The sequence below is a fragment of the Camelus ferus genome, chromosome 22, assembly GCF_009834535.1.
Source record: "Camelus ferus isolate YT-003-E chromosome 22, BCGSAC_Cfer_1.0, whole genome shotgun sequence".
Lineage (NCBI taxonomy): Eukaryota > Metazoa > Chordata > Mammalia > Artiodactyla > Camelidae > Camelus > Camelus ferus.
The window spans coordinates 21,015,861-21,034,359 of record NC_045717.1 but is presented as its reverse complement, the minus strand read 5'-3'; the positions used below and the strand labels follow the sequence as shown (position 1 = coordinate 21,034,359).

Here is an 18,499-nt window from a genome sequence, read left to right as displayed (position 1 = left end):
AAACCAGGGTCTGACCATTTTCCCACACCTGGGGTGTCACAGGCACCCCAGGAGCAAAAGAAATGACCTAAATGATGCTGGCAAGGCCCGAGGGCCAAAAAGGGCTTACACTGCGAGCAGATCCCAGACAGGAGGACAGGGAAAGGGAAACAGTCACAGAAGAAATGGCCTAAAGAACAAATAAAAACCTCACTGGATACTCAACACTGCGCCACTGTGAAAAACGGGAATTGACCTAAGTGTCCAACAAACGGGGACTGGGTACTGGCCCATGCACCCCCATATGAAGGACCCCGCAGGACTTTTAAAGTCATTTTGAAGAGGGTTTGCCTCTCATGGGGATATATTCTGCTAAGTGAAATGGTAAAGCAGGTCACAAGGTGGCATGGCACTGGAGACGATGGCGTCCAAACCAGCTTTGTGAGCTGGTGCAAGGGATCTAGCCTCTCTGTGCCTCAGTCATTTCATCCATAAAATGGGGATAACAGAGCCACTGCTTTGGATCATTATCGGGATTAAACAGGTTCTTCCACGCCAAGAGCACAGAACAGTGCCTGATATGTAATAGATACTTAATGTTTGCTAGTCTCATCTTTTGAAAATAAAGTTCCTTAGGCTACTCCTGTCAGAAGGTCTGAACCTGAACCTGAGTCTAACTGGGCTCCCGTCTAGGTCTAATGTCCCCTCACAGGGAACTACAACTGGCCAGATCCTGAGTGTGCGACACGATCTGGTTTCTTCCACAAACAGGCCATAGAGACAAAGCAGCTGGAGGGGGAGCTGTTTGCACAGAAACTTAGGTATTTATGTGCAAAACGATATGCTGCCTAGGATTTGCCCGGGAAGGAGAGGACACCAGGAGTGGGTATGCCAGGGTGGGTGCGGTCAGGGATTGAGGATTAGCTGTGTGTGACAAGCACGGAGGCTGGGCCAGGAGCTCCTCGCACTTTCCCTTCCACTTTCGAGACTGAGAATGTTCCTGATAGAGAGCATGTACGAATGTTAATAAGAGTCAAAATCCCAGGAACTTCTGGGAAGGAGAGCCGCAAGGTAGTAACTAGGGGGAGAAGTCGGCTGTGGACAATTTCAGTTTCCTTTCTCTGGACACCTGTTTATGTTCCCAAGATGAGTAGCTGTTTGCCTGGCAACTGAAAAATGAATGTATACAGATTAGGAGAGACAGATACCTGTGTTCACTTGGGCAGAGAAAAGAGAAGGGTTGACAATGGAACGGAAAAGCAGCTCCTTCTGGGCAGCGGGGAAGGGATGTCACTGAGTGTATCTGTGAGCATTTGCTGAGGTTTCAATAAAAGTAACAAAAACTGTTTTCCAAAGAGAGGTGCACCAGCTCTCCTGCCCCTCCAGCCCACCTGTCTTGCATGACCTCCCCGCCCCCACCGGCCCCCTGACCCCGTGGCCCCCCAGCTGTACCTCTTCTCAAGGGGAGCAGTTTGTTCTCCAGGACGTCCCTGGCATCGGTGCCTTCGTCCATCAGGTCGAGCTTGGTGATGACGCCGATGGTCCGCAGGCCTGAAAGAGCCGAGATCAGAGGGCGCCATGAGGAAGCAGCACGGGCTGGCGACCCTGGGCCAAGTGGGGTCCCCCCACTTCCACGCCATGTAATCAGGGACAAGCCATAACATCACCTGCCTGGACCCTAGTTTCCCTCAGGTCAAATGAAGACAGTAACACAACAGTCTCAGGGGGTGGTCCATGAGGATAAGCCTGGCACGGGGCAAATGTTCAACCAATAAACGCGGACCACCACCGTCACTGGTACGATCAGCACCAGCGTTTTGCTGCTGCAGTGTCAGAGAGTAACCTCATGGAACTTGAACCCCAGGTCAGAATCTCCATGCTGTGCTCTCTGGGTTGCGTGCAAAGTCCCAATGTAATGTGCAAACCCACGACGACTGTTTCTAGGGTAACTTCTCACCTGAATGGCCAAAATTCCACTCTGGAACCCATGGAATCCCTCCTTGCTGCAGTTTGCCCAGAATCAAGGGAACCCTGCCGATCAGCTGCCCCTGCCGATCAGCTGTCCCCGCCGGTGCCTGAGGGGCCCTCTGTGCTAGCTGTGTGTGTGTGTGTGTCGGTGCCTGATGGGCCCTCTGTGCTAGCCGTGTGTGTGTGCGCACGCTGTGTGCTAGCCGTGTGTGTGTGTAAGTACATACGTACGTACAGAGGGAAGCCTAGGGAGACCCCTGGTGGGTGCTAAGGTGGGTGTTACAGGGGTGATGGCCATGCTCTACGTGAAGCCCCTCCTGGCTCACGCTCTGCAGAGAGAGTGGGCGCTGGCATCACCTTTCTGGAGGGTAAAGGAGCCACCACCATGAATACCCACGAAGTTCGTGCCGGGTGTGGAAGGGAGAGGCAGCTCGAAACAGAGAGATTTAACTGGGGAAGGGGTCTAGGGGTATCGACTCTATAGAAAACGTCCACCTCCCCTGTCCTTCCTCTTGGTCACCTGGCTCTAGCCACGCACCAGCCTCCCTGCTGTGTCCTGGGCACCCCAGGCTCAAAGCACACCCCTCTTCTTTAACACCCACTGTCCGTCTTCCTGAATTTTGCTTCTTTTCATCATTTTGGTCTTGTCTAAAACCTTGTATCTTCAGAGGCTCCTGACCCCCATCCCACCCTGGCCACCCTTAAAGGGTTCTCTTTTCTTCCAGTGCTGTCCACCACCTGAAGTTATCCCAATGGCTTATTTCCTGGCTGGATTCTGTCTCCCATACTAGAAGGGCCCCAGTCAGTTCTGTCCCCAAGGTGGAAACAGAGCCTGGGACATAGCAGGTGCTTAACTGACATTTACTAAAAGAATGGCCAGGGGAAAAGTTTGACCCAGAATGCCCTGAGCCAGAGATGCCACAGTCTCTACTACTCCCTATTGCCCCAACTTGCTCCATTACCTCATCATTCTTTTCCCTTCCCTGCCTGACCCCTGAGCAGTTATGGCGAGATCTCCAGTCCTCTCAGCAGCTCTACAAGTTAGGATTGCTGTTCCCACTCCTGCAGGAGGGACCAAGCCTCAGGGAGGATATGAAACTTCTAGAGGTGGGATTTGGACTCACACTGTACCCAAGGAGGGCTGAGCTTTTCCCAGCCCCCTAAACTAGCTTTCTGCACAGGTGAAGCAGGGACCACCGTGTCCAAGGAGGAATGCCAACTCTCACACAATGGCCTCCTAGGGGAATGCCCCCTCGTCACTGCCGGCCCTCGTGGGAAATGCTGGGTCCCAGGCTTTTTCCCAGGGAGGCCATGTGTCAAAGAGAACGCTAGTGACTTGGAATGAAGGAAGCAGGGCAAGTCGCAGTGCTCCAAGGCACCAGGATGGGGGAGAAGCTGCTGTGGGGCTTGGTGGCTACCTTGTGGGTCGACCTCCTTGGCCAGCTTGAGGGCATCTGAGTTGGCCAGGTCCATGTTGGCGGGGGTGACGGCGAGGATGAGGCTGCTCTCCCGGCTGATGAACTGCAGGATCATGTCCTTGATCTGGTACTCGATGTCTGGGGGCTGGTCCCCTACAGGCACCTTGGTGATGCCCGGGAGGTCGATGAGGGTCAGGTTCAGCACTGGGAAGGAAACCAGAGGGAAAGGCCATCAGAGCCGGGGGAGGGGAGGCATGCACAGCCCTGCAGGGACCTTGCCCCCTTCCCCAAGCACTGGGGGTCAGGCCTTAGGACTTCTCCGGCTGCTCCAACTGGATCCTGACTTTTGACCCAATAGCTCCTTGTAGGATCCCATCCTACAGACACCCTCCCTGCACTCTATTTCAGTGATACAGGTTTCTATTGGTGGGGGAATTAGGTGTTATTTATTTATTTAATGGAGGTACTGGGGATCAAACCCAGGACTTTGTATATGCTAAGCACACACTCTACCACCTGAGCTATACCCCTCTGCCCGGTTTTTTTTTTTTTAACGAAGTGACTCTGTATTTTTTTAAATTGAAGTATAATTGATGTACAATAGTACATAAGTTACAGGTGTACAACACAGTAATGCAGAGGTTATACTCCACATTTGTTATCAGTGTCAGTTTTAAACCTGGACGTTTGCATTTGCAGATTGCAATTGCTCTCAATGGCTAAATAAACTGCAGCTTGTCGATTCAGCCAATACCAAGCAATTATTAAAAACAAAAAGACGACATTCTGGTAAGAAACACACTGAGATGCATTTATACAAAAAAGAGGCATCAACGATTTTTATTTTATGCTACGATGTGAGTAAAAGTGGTGGCCCACACAGAACTGCCTACTTATGCATCATGTATCATTTGAAGAACATAGAATATATCTGTAATATCGGGGGTAGGCTAGGTTTTTGCTTTTATAACTTTTGAATATGAGCCAGGTACAGGCATCATTTGTTCAAAAATTAAAAACATTTAAAAACTCATCACAGAGAACCCACAGTGAGCCGTTAAGAGCTGGCTGGAAGATTCACCAGATGCCATCTCAGTTAGCAATCCCTGCCACCGCGCCAGAGATTGTACACGGTTACAGGCTGCTTGTTCTGTTTAAATGATGCAGTTTTCAGATCAGGACCTTATGCAGAAAAATTTCTGGCTTTCTGGCTCCTTTTAAGGAACAAAAGGACCTGGCTGCCTTGGGCTGGCATCGCTGTGTGGCCATCATTCACTTGGGAGCCAAGCCACAGCTGCCTCTTTGAAAGGAACAGACCAGCTGCATTTCGCCCCTGTCCCCACCACTCCCTACAGTCCTGGCATGCTGTTTTTCTTCGAGCTGCGATTGATTTCTCAGTACCGTGTTCTGATCACAAGTGGGAAGATACAGATCAAGAGGGCTGCCTGCAGGTGAAGGAAAACAGGAGGGGGCATATTCTTTGCGAGAGTGAGGCTGACCTGACCCATGACCACCCGGGACCTGCCCCCACGTGGCAGGCCCCTTGCTGCCTACCATGTGGCGAGTAGACCCGCAGGTTGATGGGCACTGGGGAGATGCCTTTGTTGGTCCCCGTGACCCTGTCGGTCTCTGTTTCGATCTCCTGTCGTACTTCATCAAAGTCTGTAAACTTTTTGGACTTGCAGTGCAAAAACTCGGCATATTCTGAAAAGGGAGGAAAGATGCTCAAAATGAGGAAGAGAAGCGGTCTCACTGTCGGTGGGGAGCAGACAGCCTGGGACATGTGCTTTGTCCAGCAGAGAAAATGAAGACTCAGTCCCAGGCCCTCTAGGAATGTGGGGAGCAACAGATTCATTCTCTTGGCAAGTATCTGAAGGGGTCCTCCTTAGACCGAGCCCCCTTCTAGACCTTGGGGATTCCACAAGGTACAAAACTGGCAAAAACCATAATTCAGGGGAATGGACATTCTCCTGAAGCATTCTGCAAAACTACATGTCATGACATATTATGAGTGAAAAAATAAAACAAAACCACCACCACCAAGGTAGGTGTGACCAGCACTTCCTCTTTTTTTCCCCTCTTTTTCTTCCCCTCTTTTTCTTCATGAATGGAACACAAGAGAAATACAAGCATACATCACCCGGAGCATGGTGATGTACGTTTGATGATGGTGACGGAGCATCTCCCTCGCTGTGGGTCAGTCAAGAGAGACACGAACCGCTGCCCTACTGGGACTCTGAGCCACCAGCGCCCTCCAGTCTCACGAGCTCCCTGGCTTATGTCCGTGGGATTCATTGTCCTCCTTCCCCAAGGCCCTCGTGCACGATGGGGAACAGGACGCCACTGCTGACCTCGCTAAAGCCCATCTCACTGTCTCTCCTCTGCCCCGTGATTGTTCATGGGGCCCCCTTGACCTAGATGTGAACCCCTCAGGAGACATGTTTTCTGGCCTCTTCAGGGCTTCTGAGCCCAGGGTGTCGGAAAGCTGTCATTAACACTGAGATGAAGGGTAATTTTAAAAGTGACTAAAAGTTCTGGTCCTACCATTAAGCTAGAGAAATCCAAAGCACAGATACAGATAAAGCGGGAATTAAAAAACATTCATCACAGGCGCTGAGTCTATAGGCATTTATTGTATGGTTCCTCGACTTCCATAGGTTTGAATTTTCATAGTAAATATTGGAGAGGGGGGACCTTCTAGGCCCAGAGATCACGGCTTCTGTAGTGATGACAGAAAAAATGGAAGTAAGTCTCGCTGACCAACAGCCTAAAAAACTGGCCCACAGCAGAGACGCAGAGGTGTGCACTGCAGCTCTGTATCTAAGAGTGAAATAGTCTCGATGTCCACCAGGAGGAGACCTGGCTACAGAAATCACAGCACAGACAAACCAGCTGCCTCCAAAGGATGCAGAAAGAGCCCTGCGACTGGGAAAGGCCAGGCAGGACTAGAATCTCTACCCAGAGGAGTTAACACAGCATAAAGAAATGAATGCAAGGAGGTTTGCCATCCCACCACCAGACCTTAACAAACTGTGGCCAATAGTCAGCCCTTGCTTCTGGCCAGGACCTGCACATGGTCCCCTTTGCACCTCACGAGTGAGCACCTTAGCAGGTAGGCATCTCCATAAAGCCCGTATCACAGATGAGGACACTGAGGTCAGAGAGTTCGTGAAGCGATCTGGCTCAAGGTCAATGGTGGGGCTGGGGTTTGGAATTCAGAGGTTATCTGTCTCCAGGAAGTGATTCTCAAGTCACATGCCCTTTGTGAGGCCACAGGAAGGCTCTGCACCTCTCTGAACCTCCACTGCAGGGCTCAGGGGGACTCTGTGGGCTCAGGTCACTGAGGATCTTGTCCGATATGGGCACTGGCCACTCAGGAGCAGGGCAGTGAGGACACTGGCTGGAGGGTGCAGGATCAACCACCCCACCCCCATCAGCTGACCCAGTTCCCAAAGACAGTCATGCTCCAGCCCTCCACAGGGACAAGAGGAAATACTCAGCTGCTCTTCCTGCAGCAGTCACCAAAAATGGAACAGTCCCCCACCCCCCAAAGCAAACCTCAGCTCTCTTCCGGTTCAAGGCCCTGGGCTCAGCACTTGTAAGATACCACCCTCCTTCCAGGACTGTAGGGGAATGTAGGATGAGACAGGGGCTGGGTACCAGGACACAGGCCCTGCTCCTCCAAACCTGCCAGGACTCACCTCCTCCTCCTCCAAGGCCAGCCTGCCTGCTGCCTCTTCCAGGGAGCCTTCACTGACTCCACACCACCTGGCACCCCATCCTACTTTTTGGGCCTCATCCCCTGTCAGAACCAGATTACCCTGGATCGTGTTTATGGGACCAGAACCTGCCAGCTGAGGCCTTCCAGAGCCCAGTGTGCTGGCAGCCTTCCCTTCTGCTAAGCCCTTTATGCGAGTGAAAGATGCGCGGGAGACGGCGCTGTAAAGCCACACCTTCTTCCCCAGAGGGTCAGTGGACAGCAGAAACCATACCCTCTGTGCCCAAGAGGAAGGTCCAGGAGCCAGCCAGGCCCACCCTCACCGCCTGCGGTCTTTACTGGGCTCTTCACTTTGGAAACGTGCTAGATTCCAGGGTCACATCAAGGTAAGAAAGCTTCCACCAACCATGCTTGCCCACCGCCCCCAAGAACTGACCCCTCTTAAAGCCAGACCTTGGCCTCCTCTACTTGAAACCCTCCACAGCTCCCACCTCAACCCAGTAAAAGCCATGTGCCGCAGAGCCCTGCAAAATTTCCACCCCCTACCCCCAACTTTGGACCTCAGTTCACTCCCCTCCAGCTACACTGGCTCCCCTGGTTTCTCATACTCCCAGCCCCCTATTCCTGCCTCAGGGCCTTTGCATTGGCTCTCCCCTCTGACTATAGACACCCTTACGGCCCCTTCCCTCTCCTCCTCAGGTTTCTGCTTGAGTGTCACCTTCTCCTTCTTTGTGAGACCTGCCCTGACCCCTAAGTGAGATGACAAACCTCTTCAGTCTCTTTCCCCACTCCCTTATGATATTCCAAGCACTCGCCACCTTCTAATATAGTTTACCTTATGATTCTGCATATTTTCTCTGATCCCCATGAGAAGGTCCACCCTACGGGGCAGGGATCTGAATCCGTGCTGTTTTGTGTTCCAGGGAGGGGCACAGTGAGCTCACAGTAAGTGCTTCATAATTATGAGCACAACTGAATGGCTCTGCCAGCAAGGTAATACGGCTCCTACTTCAGCTTTTGAGGTGGCCTAGCACCCCCAAGGCCACCAAGCTGGATATGTGGGAGGCTGGACAGGAATAGGGTCTGGTGGGGACACCTGCTGCCTTCCCCTCCCCACCTCCATCCCAAAGCACTTCCTGACAACACAGGCCCAGCCTGGAGCCGGGCTCTGAAGGGGAAGATGGACACAGCACAGGCGAGGCACAGCAGGTGCCAGAGGTGCTCAGAAAGGAGACCTAACATACCAGGAAGCGGAAGGCGCCTCCTGGAGGGGTGGCCTGTCCGACTCAACCCTGGTACCCCCCAATGTGAAGGAGGCAGGCAAGGGCAGGGGTGGGCAGTGGGCCCGTGCCTGCAATGACCACTCTGAAGTGGGGTCAGTGAACACACTTGTGGTTTACTTCTAGAAGGAGGTTCTGCCCTCCACCCAGGACTTGCTCCCTGCCTTCCTCAGGTCTCGGCTGAGGCCCCCGCTGAGCACATGGGCTCCAGCAGGGCCACCACCCGGCCCTGTCGCGGCTCTCCACACACCAACATACCATGTGCTCGTGTGTCCCCTGCTAAAGGCAAAGTTAGTTGCAAGAGAAGGACTATAGGGGAATTGGTTTTGGTCTCTGCTCTCCCTGGTTGCCGCTTAATGAAACGGAATTACCAAGTGGCCTGCTACAAAGCATCAGGTGCTTAAGTCTAGGAGGACACCCCCAACCCCGTGACTCCCACGTGGGTCCCCACGGTGCTCAACAGCCAAGCCCCCACCTCAAGCAACCCCCGGGCATGCTCTTCAAGAAGGTGCTCTCAGAAGGGAGGTGACAAGCGCAGGCCGCCACCTTCTGGGGGTCAGGCACAAGGAAGCAGCCCCATGGCAGAGGCCACGGCTCCCTCAGCCTGACTTCTCGTGGGGTCTCTGGGCCATCCTGGTTTTTGTTTTTGTTTTTATTGAAGTACTGTTGATTTACAACGATGTGTTAGTTTCTGGTGTACAGCAAAGTGATTCAGTCATATATCCATTCTTTTTCAGATTCTTTTCCATTACAGGTCATTACAAGAAATTGAATATAGTTCCCTGTGCTAGGACTCTATTGTTTATCTACTTTATATATAGTAGTTAGTACCTGTTAATTTTCAGCTCCTAATTCACAAAACACAAACAGACTCACAGACATAGAAAACAAACTTATGGTTACCAAAGCAAAAGGGTCGGGGGAGGGATAAATTCAGAGCTTGGACCCTCCTGTTTTAAAGGGCTCAAGGAGGCACAGTCAGCTCACCCTCCCTACCCTAAAGGCAGACCAGGCCACGTGCCCCTTAGCATTTCTTAAGAATCACCAAGTATCAAGGTTCTGGTGGGACCACTTGCCTTCAGCCCTGCCCCTCAGGTGTGGAGAGGGCAAGTTGGGCACCACAGCATGGGGAGGGGACAGGAAGAGAGGGACATGGGAGTACCTAGCCATGCCCACAGTGGAACAGGACAACACAGAACCCAGCATTAAGGGTTATGTGATAAAGCAATCGAATTCCATAGTGCCTGGGCCACAGAGGGCGTGCAACTTCCGAGGCTGTCTGGGGTCTCAGTGCTTTGAATGGGGTTTGGGGAGGTTCTGCCCTGATCTTTGTGGACATATTCCATGCTTTATCCACTCTCAACCCAGCAAAGAACAGAAGACCCAGGGTGACCCCTGGCAGCAGAGATGGGGTCTGCCTTCTCCAATCTGTCAACGAATGTGCTGGTCTGGTCGATACGATCCAGGAGGACCAACCTGGGGCTCAAACACCCTTGGGAGACCCCAAGGACCACATAATCAAAGGGACCTGAACTTGAGGGACTTCCAGAGCTTTTAGTCGACCAGAAAGGGGGCAAAACATGTGGCATTTCTCGTGTTTGAATCCGTTTGGTTCCCCAGATTTGAGACAATCCTTGAATACCTCCCATTCTAGGATGCCACCGGGAAGATGTGACACTGCGATTTACAACAAGAAGTATGTACCTGGTCTTCCCTCCACTTCTGACCCAGAGCTTCTAAAATCCTTGCAATGTTCCAGTGATAGGAGTGATAAAGGAGTCTTGATATTCACAGGCCCCTTTCAACCACACCTGAGTTTATGTTAGTGCGGTAACTTGGAAAGCACCTGAGGATGGGGGAGTTGGTTGTCAGGGAAACCAAGGATGTGATTAGAAGGTTGGAACTTTCAGTCCCTTGACCTTCGGGGCTAGAGGCTGAATCAAGCACTAAAGGGAATGATTTAATCAACATTCCTACCTGATAAAGGCTCCATAAAACTCCAAAAGGATGGGGTTCAGAGAACTTCTAGGTTGGTGAGCAGGTGCAGGGGCTGGGGAGAGCGGCGAGTTCAAAGAGGGCATGGAAATTCCGCAGCCCTTTTCCTATGCCATCTGGCTCTTCCTGAGTTACATACATTCTTTTATAATAAAACGGGAATCCGGGGAGTAAAAGGTTTCTCTGAGTTCTATGGGCCATCTAGAAAATTGACCAAACCCAAGAAGGGGCTCACAGGAACCTCTGATCGACAGCTGGTCGGTCAGAAGCACAAGTGACAGCCCTGGCATCTGAAGGAGGTGGGGGTACAGCCTGGTGGGACTGAGCCCTTAAGCTGCGGGATTTGATGCTGCCTCCAGGCAGGCAGTGTCAGAACTGAGTTAACTTGAAGGACCCCCAATCAGTGTCCACTGGGAATTGGATAACTGCTGGGAGATGTGGGGAAAAACACACACCAGAGAAGATGACAGCCCCAGGCTGCCCCCCCAGCTGGCCCCCACCTGACCCTCACCAGCTCCCAGCTTGGTTTCCTCATGGAGACACAAGGCCGTGCCCCGCCTGCTGCAGGGTCTATAGGTTTTATAGAACGGGGGCCCTGCCAGGCCCAGGCTCTCAGGAAAGGTGCAGCATGCACAGTTGCAGATAATCCCACCTCAGGGGCACAGCAGCAGCCCTTATGGCACGCCAGGCACCAGCCCCAAGCTGATGGGGCCTGTACAGCATGGGAGGCCCTGGGCCGGGCATGGGGGAGAGTAAGGGACAAAGCGATCGGCAGCCCTGCTCTGGGGGCACTGATGTTGAAGCAGGGGGAGAGAGAGACCATCAGAAACACAAAAGAACAGGACATTGTCTCATAACACACGCTGCAGAGGAACTAACGCAGCAGGGCTGGCGGTGGGGCTTGGGGTGGGGCTGACCTGCGGGAAGAGGAGGAGGAGGAGGACGGGGCCTGGTGTTCCAGGCAGGAACCAGAGTGAGGGCGAAGGTCCGGAGGCGGGAACAACCCAGTTGGTCTGGAGGATGAGATCTGGGCACCAGGAGGAGGTGAGGTCCCAGAGGCCACGAAGCCTCAAGAAGAAGGCCGAGAGCCAAGTCCTGACACCTCCTCTCTGGCTCCTGTGAGCCCCGGCCAAAGTCAAGGCTGGGAGGGGAGCCTTAGGAGGCCTGACTGTCCACATTCCACACAAGAACAGTCTCCAGCACCCAGGGTTTACAAGGCCTAGGAGTGGCTCCCAAGGAGTAGCAGGTTCACCCATGAGCCACCAAACTTCCTGGTGGCTGTGGTCTGAGGTAATTTTTAAACCAAGCCGATTAGTAATGGCTCACAGAGACCCGCCTGGATGGGGAGAAGCTGGGTGCCCCTAGGCAATGCAGGAGTCAGAGAGTTAGGGCCCCGTAGTACTAGGGACACCAGACCCCACAGGATGTGACGGCCACACCACAGCCTCATGGGGTACCACAGGGGGTGCCAGGGCCACAAGGGTGTCACCACTCTCACCCCCATTTAACAGACGAGGAGGCCAAGGCACAGAGGGAAGCCACTTGCCTGAGGCCCCAGATAGGTAGGGGTGGCAGCCTGGCTCTGGAGTCCTGTCCCTGAGAGCCAGCTGAACAGTCCAGTCTCTAGCAGCAATGCAGCCCCGCGCAGCCCCAGCCCTCACTGCACCCTGTGCTGTGCTCAGCTTCCCCACTCTTACAAGCAGGGCGTCTTCCCCAGCCCAGGGGCCTCGGTCATCCATATCTGGGTTCCCCACCATGAGGTCACTCCAGACTGCCCTCACCCCCACTGTGACACCGCCCTGGGCCAGGCCCCATCACCTCTCACCTGGTGCCAGGCTAACTTCTCCCTGGCCTCCCCGCCCACACTCCTGTCCCTGCCTGTCCCTCCTCCACAAGGCAGCCAGTGGGCTAAGGCAGTCTCTCCATACCCTTAATGCCACTTGGGATCCTAATCCCTGAATTCCCTCACCACACCTGCCAGGATGTGCTACCTCCCACTTGACCGCTCCCCAGCCTCACCTCGCAGCTTCACAACACAGTTGTTGCCCTGCCTAGAACGTCCTCCCTGGGCCCCTGGCCCAAAGCGGACCCAACGCGCGATATACTATCCCACAATGGCCTGAGCTTCACCCTCCTAGCCCGACCATAGCAACCTCATGTCTGCCGCATCCAGTAGGCTGAACTCAGGGAGGGCCAAGACCCTCAGCATGCTCACACTGCCTCCCTGGCTTTTGGTCGAGGCCCAGCAAAAATCTACTTGGGGCATTAAGAGACTGGGAATGCCATGGCCAGGCCAGGAAGTGGGGGAGTATGCAAGCTGGGACACAGCAAGGAAAGCTTCCATGTAGGACACCCTGGACCCTGCTCCCCCATCGCTCCCCCCCAGCACCAGCCCAGCAAGATCCAACTACGTCTCCATCTCCACGGATGCCACTCCACCCTCGCCTGCCTCAGGGTACCTGCTCCCACCTCCTCTTGGGTCCCTCTGCCCCAGCGCAGCTCCCTGTGGTCTCTCCTCCACCAGTGGCCACAGAATCTGGTCAAATCACACCTTGGCCTAAGGCCACACCCCTAAGAATGCGTTTAAAACTTTCAAGATTACCGTCCTGTGTGCCCTCAGGCAAGTGGCTTGGAAGTCTGCTCCCTCCTCTGTAAAACAGGGTGGCAGGAATGGAGATTTCAACATCAATCCAGGTTAGGCACTGGGTAGATGTGCACCCACAGTTCCTGCCCTCAGTGTTCCCACTGGGCTGTCACTTGTCATGCGCTTCTCCTCCCTTCCCCCATACCCAAGGAATTTCAGTTCCTCCACGGTGGGCCTCACACTTCAGGGTCTTCACACATAGCACTCTCTGCTAGGAAAGAGAGCTCCCCCTGCCCAGACACACCCGGAAACACCTGTCAGCCTCAGCTGTAACATCACCTCCTCAGACAAGCCCAGTGATACCCCCACCCCTCCAGGACGCAGTTAGTCACCCCCCCCCCCCACCACACACACTCCCATGTGGTGAAGGTCATGCCTACGTGTCTCCCTTCTGGACTCACCCCAAGTCTCCCCCTGTATTGTCCCCCAGCACTGACAGGAGTGCCAAGAGAGAAGGTGACAGGTGGTGGCAGAGGCCCTGGACCAGCTCGCGGCATGCAGTAAGTGCTCACTGGACCACCACTGGGTGACAGCCACTGTGGAGGTGATGGGGGAGCCCTCCCGCTATGACAACACCAGAGACCTTCTAGTGCTGGAAGCCAGCCAACCTGTTCTCCCAGCAAGCTGTCTCCAAACAGACCAGCAGCAAGCACAGAACACTGGAATGGCACCACTCAGCAAGGGGCTGGAGTGTGCCAGGCACTGTTCTACAGGTTCTACGTGTACAGAGTAACACGGTCTTCACGGCAACCCACAAAGGCGGTACTATTATTATCTTCACTGTCCAGACAGGAAACACGGCTGTGACCAGCAGTCCTTCCCCAGGGACCAGACAGCCAGTAAGCCACAGAATCAGGATCTGAATCTGGGCAGTATTAGCTCCCAGACCCCACCCACCAGGGCAGAGGTTTTCCCAGTGTGGCCAGGGCCCAAAAGCATCAGCATCACCTGGAAATTCATTAAAAATGCAGATTCTTACTCCCTACCTCCTACCAACAGACTGAATGGAAAACAAAAACCCAACGGGACAAGCCCTACATGACTGTGATCTCGCTGGCATCTGAAAACCACGGCTCTGTCACTGCCCTTCCTGGCACAGCTGACTGGACACCGGAACCCAGAAACCCAGAGGAGGCAGCCCATCACCTTTCCCCTGGCCTATGATATGGCAGAGCTCACAAAGGGGATGTACTGGACCAATCAGCTGCTGTCTCTCACTAGTGCCACGCCCCCCCCCACCCCGCAGGTGCGTTGGGCAAAGTCTGAAGATGAAGGCAAGAGGGTGCGGCTAGGGCCAGCTCAGAGTGTAGTCGGAGGCCTGATCCAGCCTGGGCGCCCACTAGAAAGGCAGGTAACCTGGCTAAGCCTCAGTTTCCCTGTCTGTGAAATGGGAGAGTATGTCAGCTGCCTTCCCAGCGTGGGGGTGTTTAACATGACCTGTGGTGCTGCTGGCACACACCCAGCGCTGAACAGATCAGTGCTGATACTTCAGGTCAGTGGGGAAGCAGCACAGACACCCCTGGGGGCCCTGGAGAAAAGAAAGGCCCCCTCCCCAACAGCTCCCCCCTCCCCTTCCAGCTTCTGACTTGAGATGCTTTCCAAGGAGGCTTGACTGGGTTTCATGCTGGGAAATATGCCCATTATTTTTTCAGATTTGTGTGGGAAGAACAGAAATAAACCGAAAGGACAGTAAAAAAATCTGTATGTGGGCCATTCTATATTCAACAGGCCGAGTCTCTTCCAAAAGTCAATGTTGTAGTCAAAAAGGAAATGGTGGGAATGCTGCTCTGATGAAAAGAGGAGACTGGACAATGAAGGATAACATGGATTGATCGGAGCAGCTGCAGAACCAGCCAGGGAAGATATGCAGGGGACAATTGGCAACATGCTTATGGACTGGGCATTAGATAACATGCAGGAATGACTTTTCTTGGGTGTGGTCTATGAGTGTAAGAGAGTGTTTTTACTGCAAGGGGAGGTGCACTGAAGCATTTTTGGCTGACATATCACAATGTCTGCTACTGATTTTGAAAGCGTTCAGCAGAAACATGTCATCTTCAATAGAGCAAGAAACATGGCACCTGGTGGCCTGGTCACAGCTGAGGACGCTAGGGGTGGGTGGAGGTGGAATCAACGAACTGTGCTTCAACTTCCCAGCACATGTGGGAAATGTGAACCCAAACCCAAATGGCAGCCCAAGACCCGAGGCTCATCATAAGCCCCCTGGCTCCTGTGGGGCACTGCATCCACGACCGTTTCCGGTTGCAGCTGTGAGCCTCCCCATCGTACCTGTTTTTGAGTAGATGAGCTGCAGAATGAGAGGCCGCCGAGTGACAATTCCTGAACCTCGGGGAAGGAAGTCCCTGTGGGAGGGGAAAGGGACAGAAATTACTCACGAGGCCGGCTTGTGGGGGCAGGAAGTGTGACCACATATGGTGGAGCAATCCCCTCTTGCAATCTGGGTGACCTCAGCAAAGACACCAACCCCAGCAAGGCACCAGGAAACACTCTGGCCTTGGAGGGTTCTGAGGCCAAGGAGGGGCAGTGGAGGGACTGGATTGAAGGTTGGTGACAAATGGAACCATTTCCCTCTGGCTGGCTATGCTCCAGTCCCAGCATGCCTGAGGGGCCCTTTCCTTGACAAATATTTGGAACATCTCCCCCAGGCCCAAAAGAGATCAGTACATTTTTTACATACACTTTTAAGATTAATATAATGCCATATGTCTGATATAGAGACTCAAATAAAAGAAAAGTACTTAATGACAAAATGTGATGTGTTTCATGTCCCAGAAAGGCAAATCGATAGAGGCAGGAAGTGGATCAGTGGTTGCCCCGGGGGTGGGAAAGAAAGTGGGGGAGCTTTCTGGGGTGATGGAAATGTTCTAAAACTGCACTGCAGTAATGTTTACTAACACTTACTATAAATTTACTAAAAACCCACAGCATTTGAAATGAGTGAATTTCCTAGCATGTAAATGATCCCTCAATAAAACTGTTTTATCGTTTAAAAAATCCTATGTACTTCACTGTGGAAATACTCAGGCACTGCCTGCACTGACCTACACTAACATGCCTACAGTCACGCAAAGTGGGAAGACCGGAAGCCACCCTGGACCACTAAGCAAGGAAAGCAAAAGAGCGGGGGTCCAGGTGGGCACAGAAGTAGAAGAGGCATTTTCAGAGATCACTAACGCCGTGCAAAGGATTCTTCATTGTTTTGTGTAAAATGGAGAAAGGTTCTAGACTCAGGGAATTTTAAACAAGGTTTGCACCCAGATAAATGTTTAGATTATGTGGTATTTGTGCAGAACTTGGGCAGGTGCGTCTCACAGAGGCAAGCATCCTTGGTGCTATCTTGCTCCCCAGTACTGTGACAACCAGTGTTTCACGGGCCCCCCTGTGTCTGGAACCTCTGATGGGGACTCTGAGGAGCCCCAGAGGAGGTTGCTGGTCCTCAGTATGGGCTGGGAGCCAGAACCCCTGAGAACCAGTTATCCCAATGGGCGGATAAGGGAGGAGGCGCACCCTCACCACACATCACACACTAGGGGATGCGAGCCCCACTGGCCTTTGGGCGCTCCCACCACACTTATACAGCACCTCCTCTGGCTGGGCACGAGGACGTAGTGGTGACCACACGCACAGTAGGCTGGCCTGCAAGATGAGGAGCCCTCCACAGGCTGCATGGCTCTGGAGGTCCCATGGGAGCATGGCTAGTAAACAGAGTAGACAGGACCCAGGATGGGTGGCAGTGAGCAGAGAAGGCAGTCAGGAGGCAACCGTGCTGGTCAAGGCAAGTGACAACAGGGGCTGGATTGGGGGATGGCAGGCACAGAGGGCAGTCAACAGACATTGGACAGAGTCAAGAGGAGTTTCAGAGCCAGCCGGCCATGATGAGGGGACAGGTCGCATGGAGAACCTCAGAGGAAGGGAAGGGCCAAAACAGAGGGAAGAATGCTGCAAGGCACATACACGAGCCCCCGTGGGGTGAAGCCCGCTGCCCCTGGCAGCAGTCAACCTTCCACACCTCGGGTGCTACCCACAGGGCCACGTTCCTGATGATGACAAAGCACCCAGAGGCCACAATGGCCCTGCTCAGAGCACTTCCCACCCACTTCACATAGCACAACATACCCTGAGTGTGACTCCCATTCTCCCATTTGGCAGATAAGGAGATTGAGGAGCAGGGAGGATTCGTGACCTGGCCAAGGTCACGAGCCTGTCCTACTCAAGTACCACTCACATCTATTGAGCACGTGGAAGGTGCTGGGGAGACAAGCACAGAAATCCTGACGGGGACCACATGAGACAGGGGGGTGGGGGCCAAAGGAGACACACTCTGGGGGTAAGAGGGCTTGGGGGCCAGATGGTCAGAGAAGGCCTCTCTGAGAAGGGAAAACAAAGGACCTTTATGTAATTGGGTGCGGAGTGGGCAGGGCTGGGAAACAGCAAGGGGCCACGTGCAGGTCACCAGACCCCAAAGTCAGCTTTTCACCACCGCCCCTTCACAGCGCACGCAGCAGCCCTGCAGAACACCTGGAGCACAGGTGGCCTTGGTCCTGGCTCCCTGGGGCCCTTGGCCACCTGGCTCACAGGCAGAGACCCAGGAGGCAGGGACAGGAGACAACTGTGCATCAGAGATGAGGCAGTTCAGAAACCATGGGCGCCGGTCTCCGGCACTGAATCACCAACAGCAGCATTGACCGTGTGCAGGCCCTTCCCAAGAATCTCCCACTCCACCTCTTCCATGTGAGTGGAATGTTTGTCAACGACCAAACAAGACAGGAGCAGTGTGGAAGTAGAATCCCCAGGGTCCCACCGACGTGGCTCCTCCTCGCTGCTGTGCGTCATCAGAGACTCCCTTTCCTTGCTGACCCACTCTCCACTGCAAGGACGGACCACAGTTTGTTCATCTGCTTACTAACTGATGGGGTTTGGGAGTCTTCCCTGTTGGGGAACAAATAAAGCTGCTATGAACATTTGCATGCATGCCTTTGGTTGACATACGCCCTTGTTTCTCTTGCTGAGTCATAAGGTAGACCTGACCTTGATCAGGCAAAACTCGTCTCTGTTGATAGGTATCAGAGCAGTTGGTTCCCTCTGGGGGAACAGAAGAATTTTCTGGCATGAAGACAAGGCCCTCTATCTTGATCTGACCAGTACACACATTTATTTCAAAAATGAAGGTATACACTTAAGATTAGGACAATGTACCATATCTAAATTAAATCTCAAGAAGGTCACAAGTACAAACAAGTCCAGGAAGAAATGTACATGAAGACTCAGATACACAAGCAGAGAGAGAAGACGCCATTAAAATTTTCCCAAGGGGGAAGGACATAGCTCAGTGGTAGAGTGTGTGCCTAGCATGCACGAGGTCCTAGGTTCAATCCCCAGTACCTCCATTAAAATAAATACATAAATAAAATAAAACCCAGTTACCTCCCTCTTCCCCTAGCCCCTCCCCCCAAAAAAAGAAAAGAAAAGAAAATTT

General features: G+C 53.2%; 1 protein-coding gene across 11 annotated transcripts in view; it reads right to left on the bottom strand.

Moving 5' to 3' along the window:
• DNM2 (dynamin 2) overlaps nt 1–18,499 on the bottom strand; it is an 82,473-nt gene that overhangs the window by 38,313 nt on the left and 25,661 nt on the right. For all 11 annotated transcript variants that reach the window (XM_032465633.1, XM_032465630.1, XM_032465635.1 and 8 more), the window contains exons 2-5: nt 15,292–15,365; nt 4,920–5,069; nt 3,366–3,569; nt 1,432–1,530 (exon numbers count right to left, since the gene is read on the bottom strand). In XM_032465633.1, coding sequence (XP_032321524.1) covers nt 1,432–1,530; nt 3,366–3,569; nt 4,920–5,069; nt 15,292–15,365 — 527 coding nt within the window. The remainder of the gene's footprint in view (nt 1–1,431; nt 1,531–3,365; nt 3,570–4,919; nt 5,070–15,291; nt 15,366–18,499) is intronic.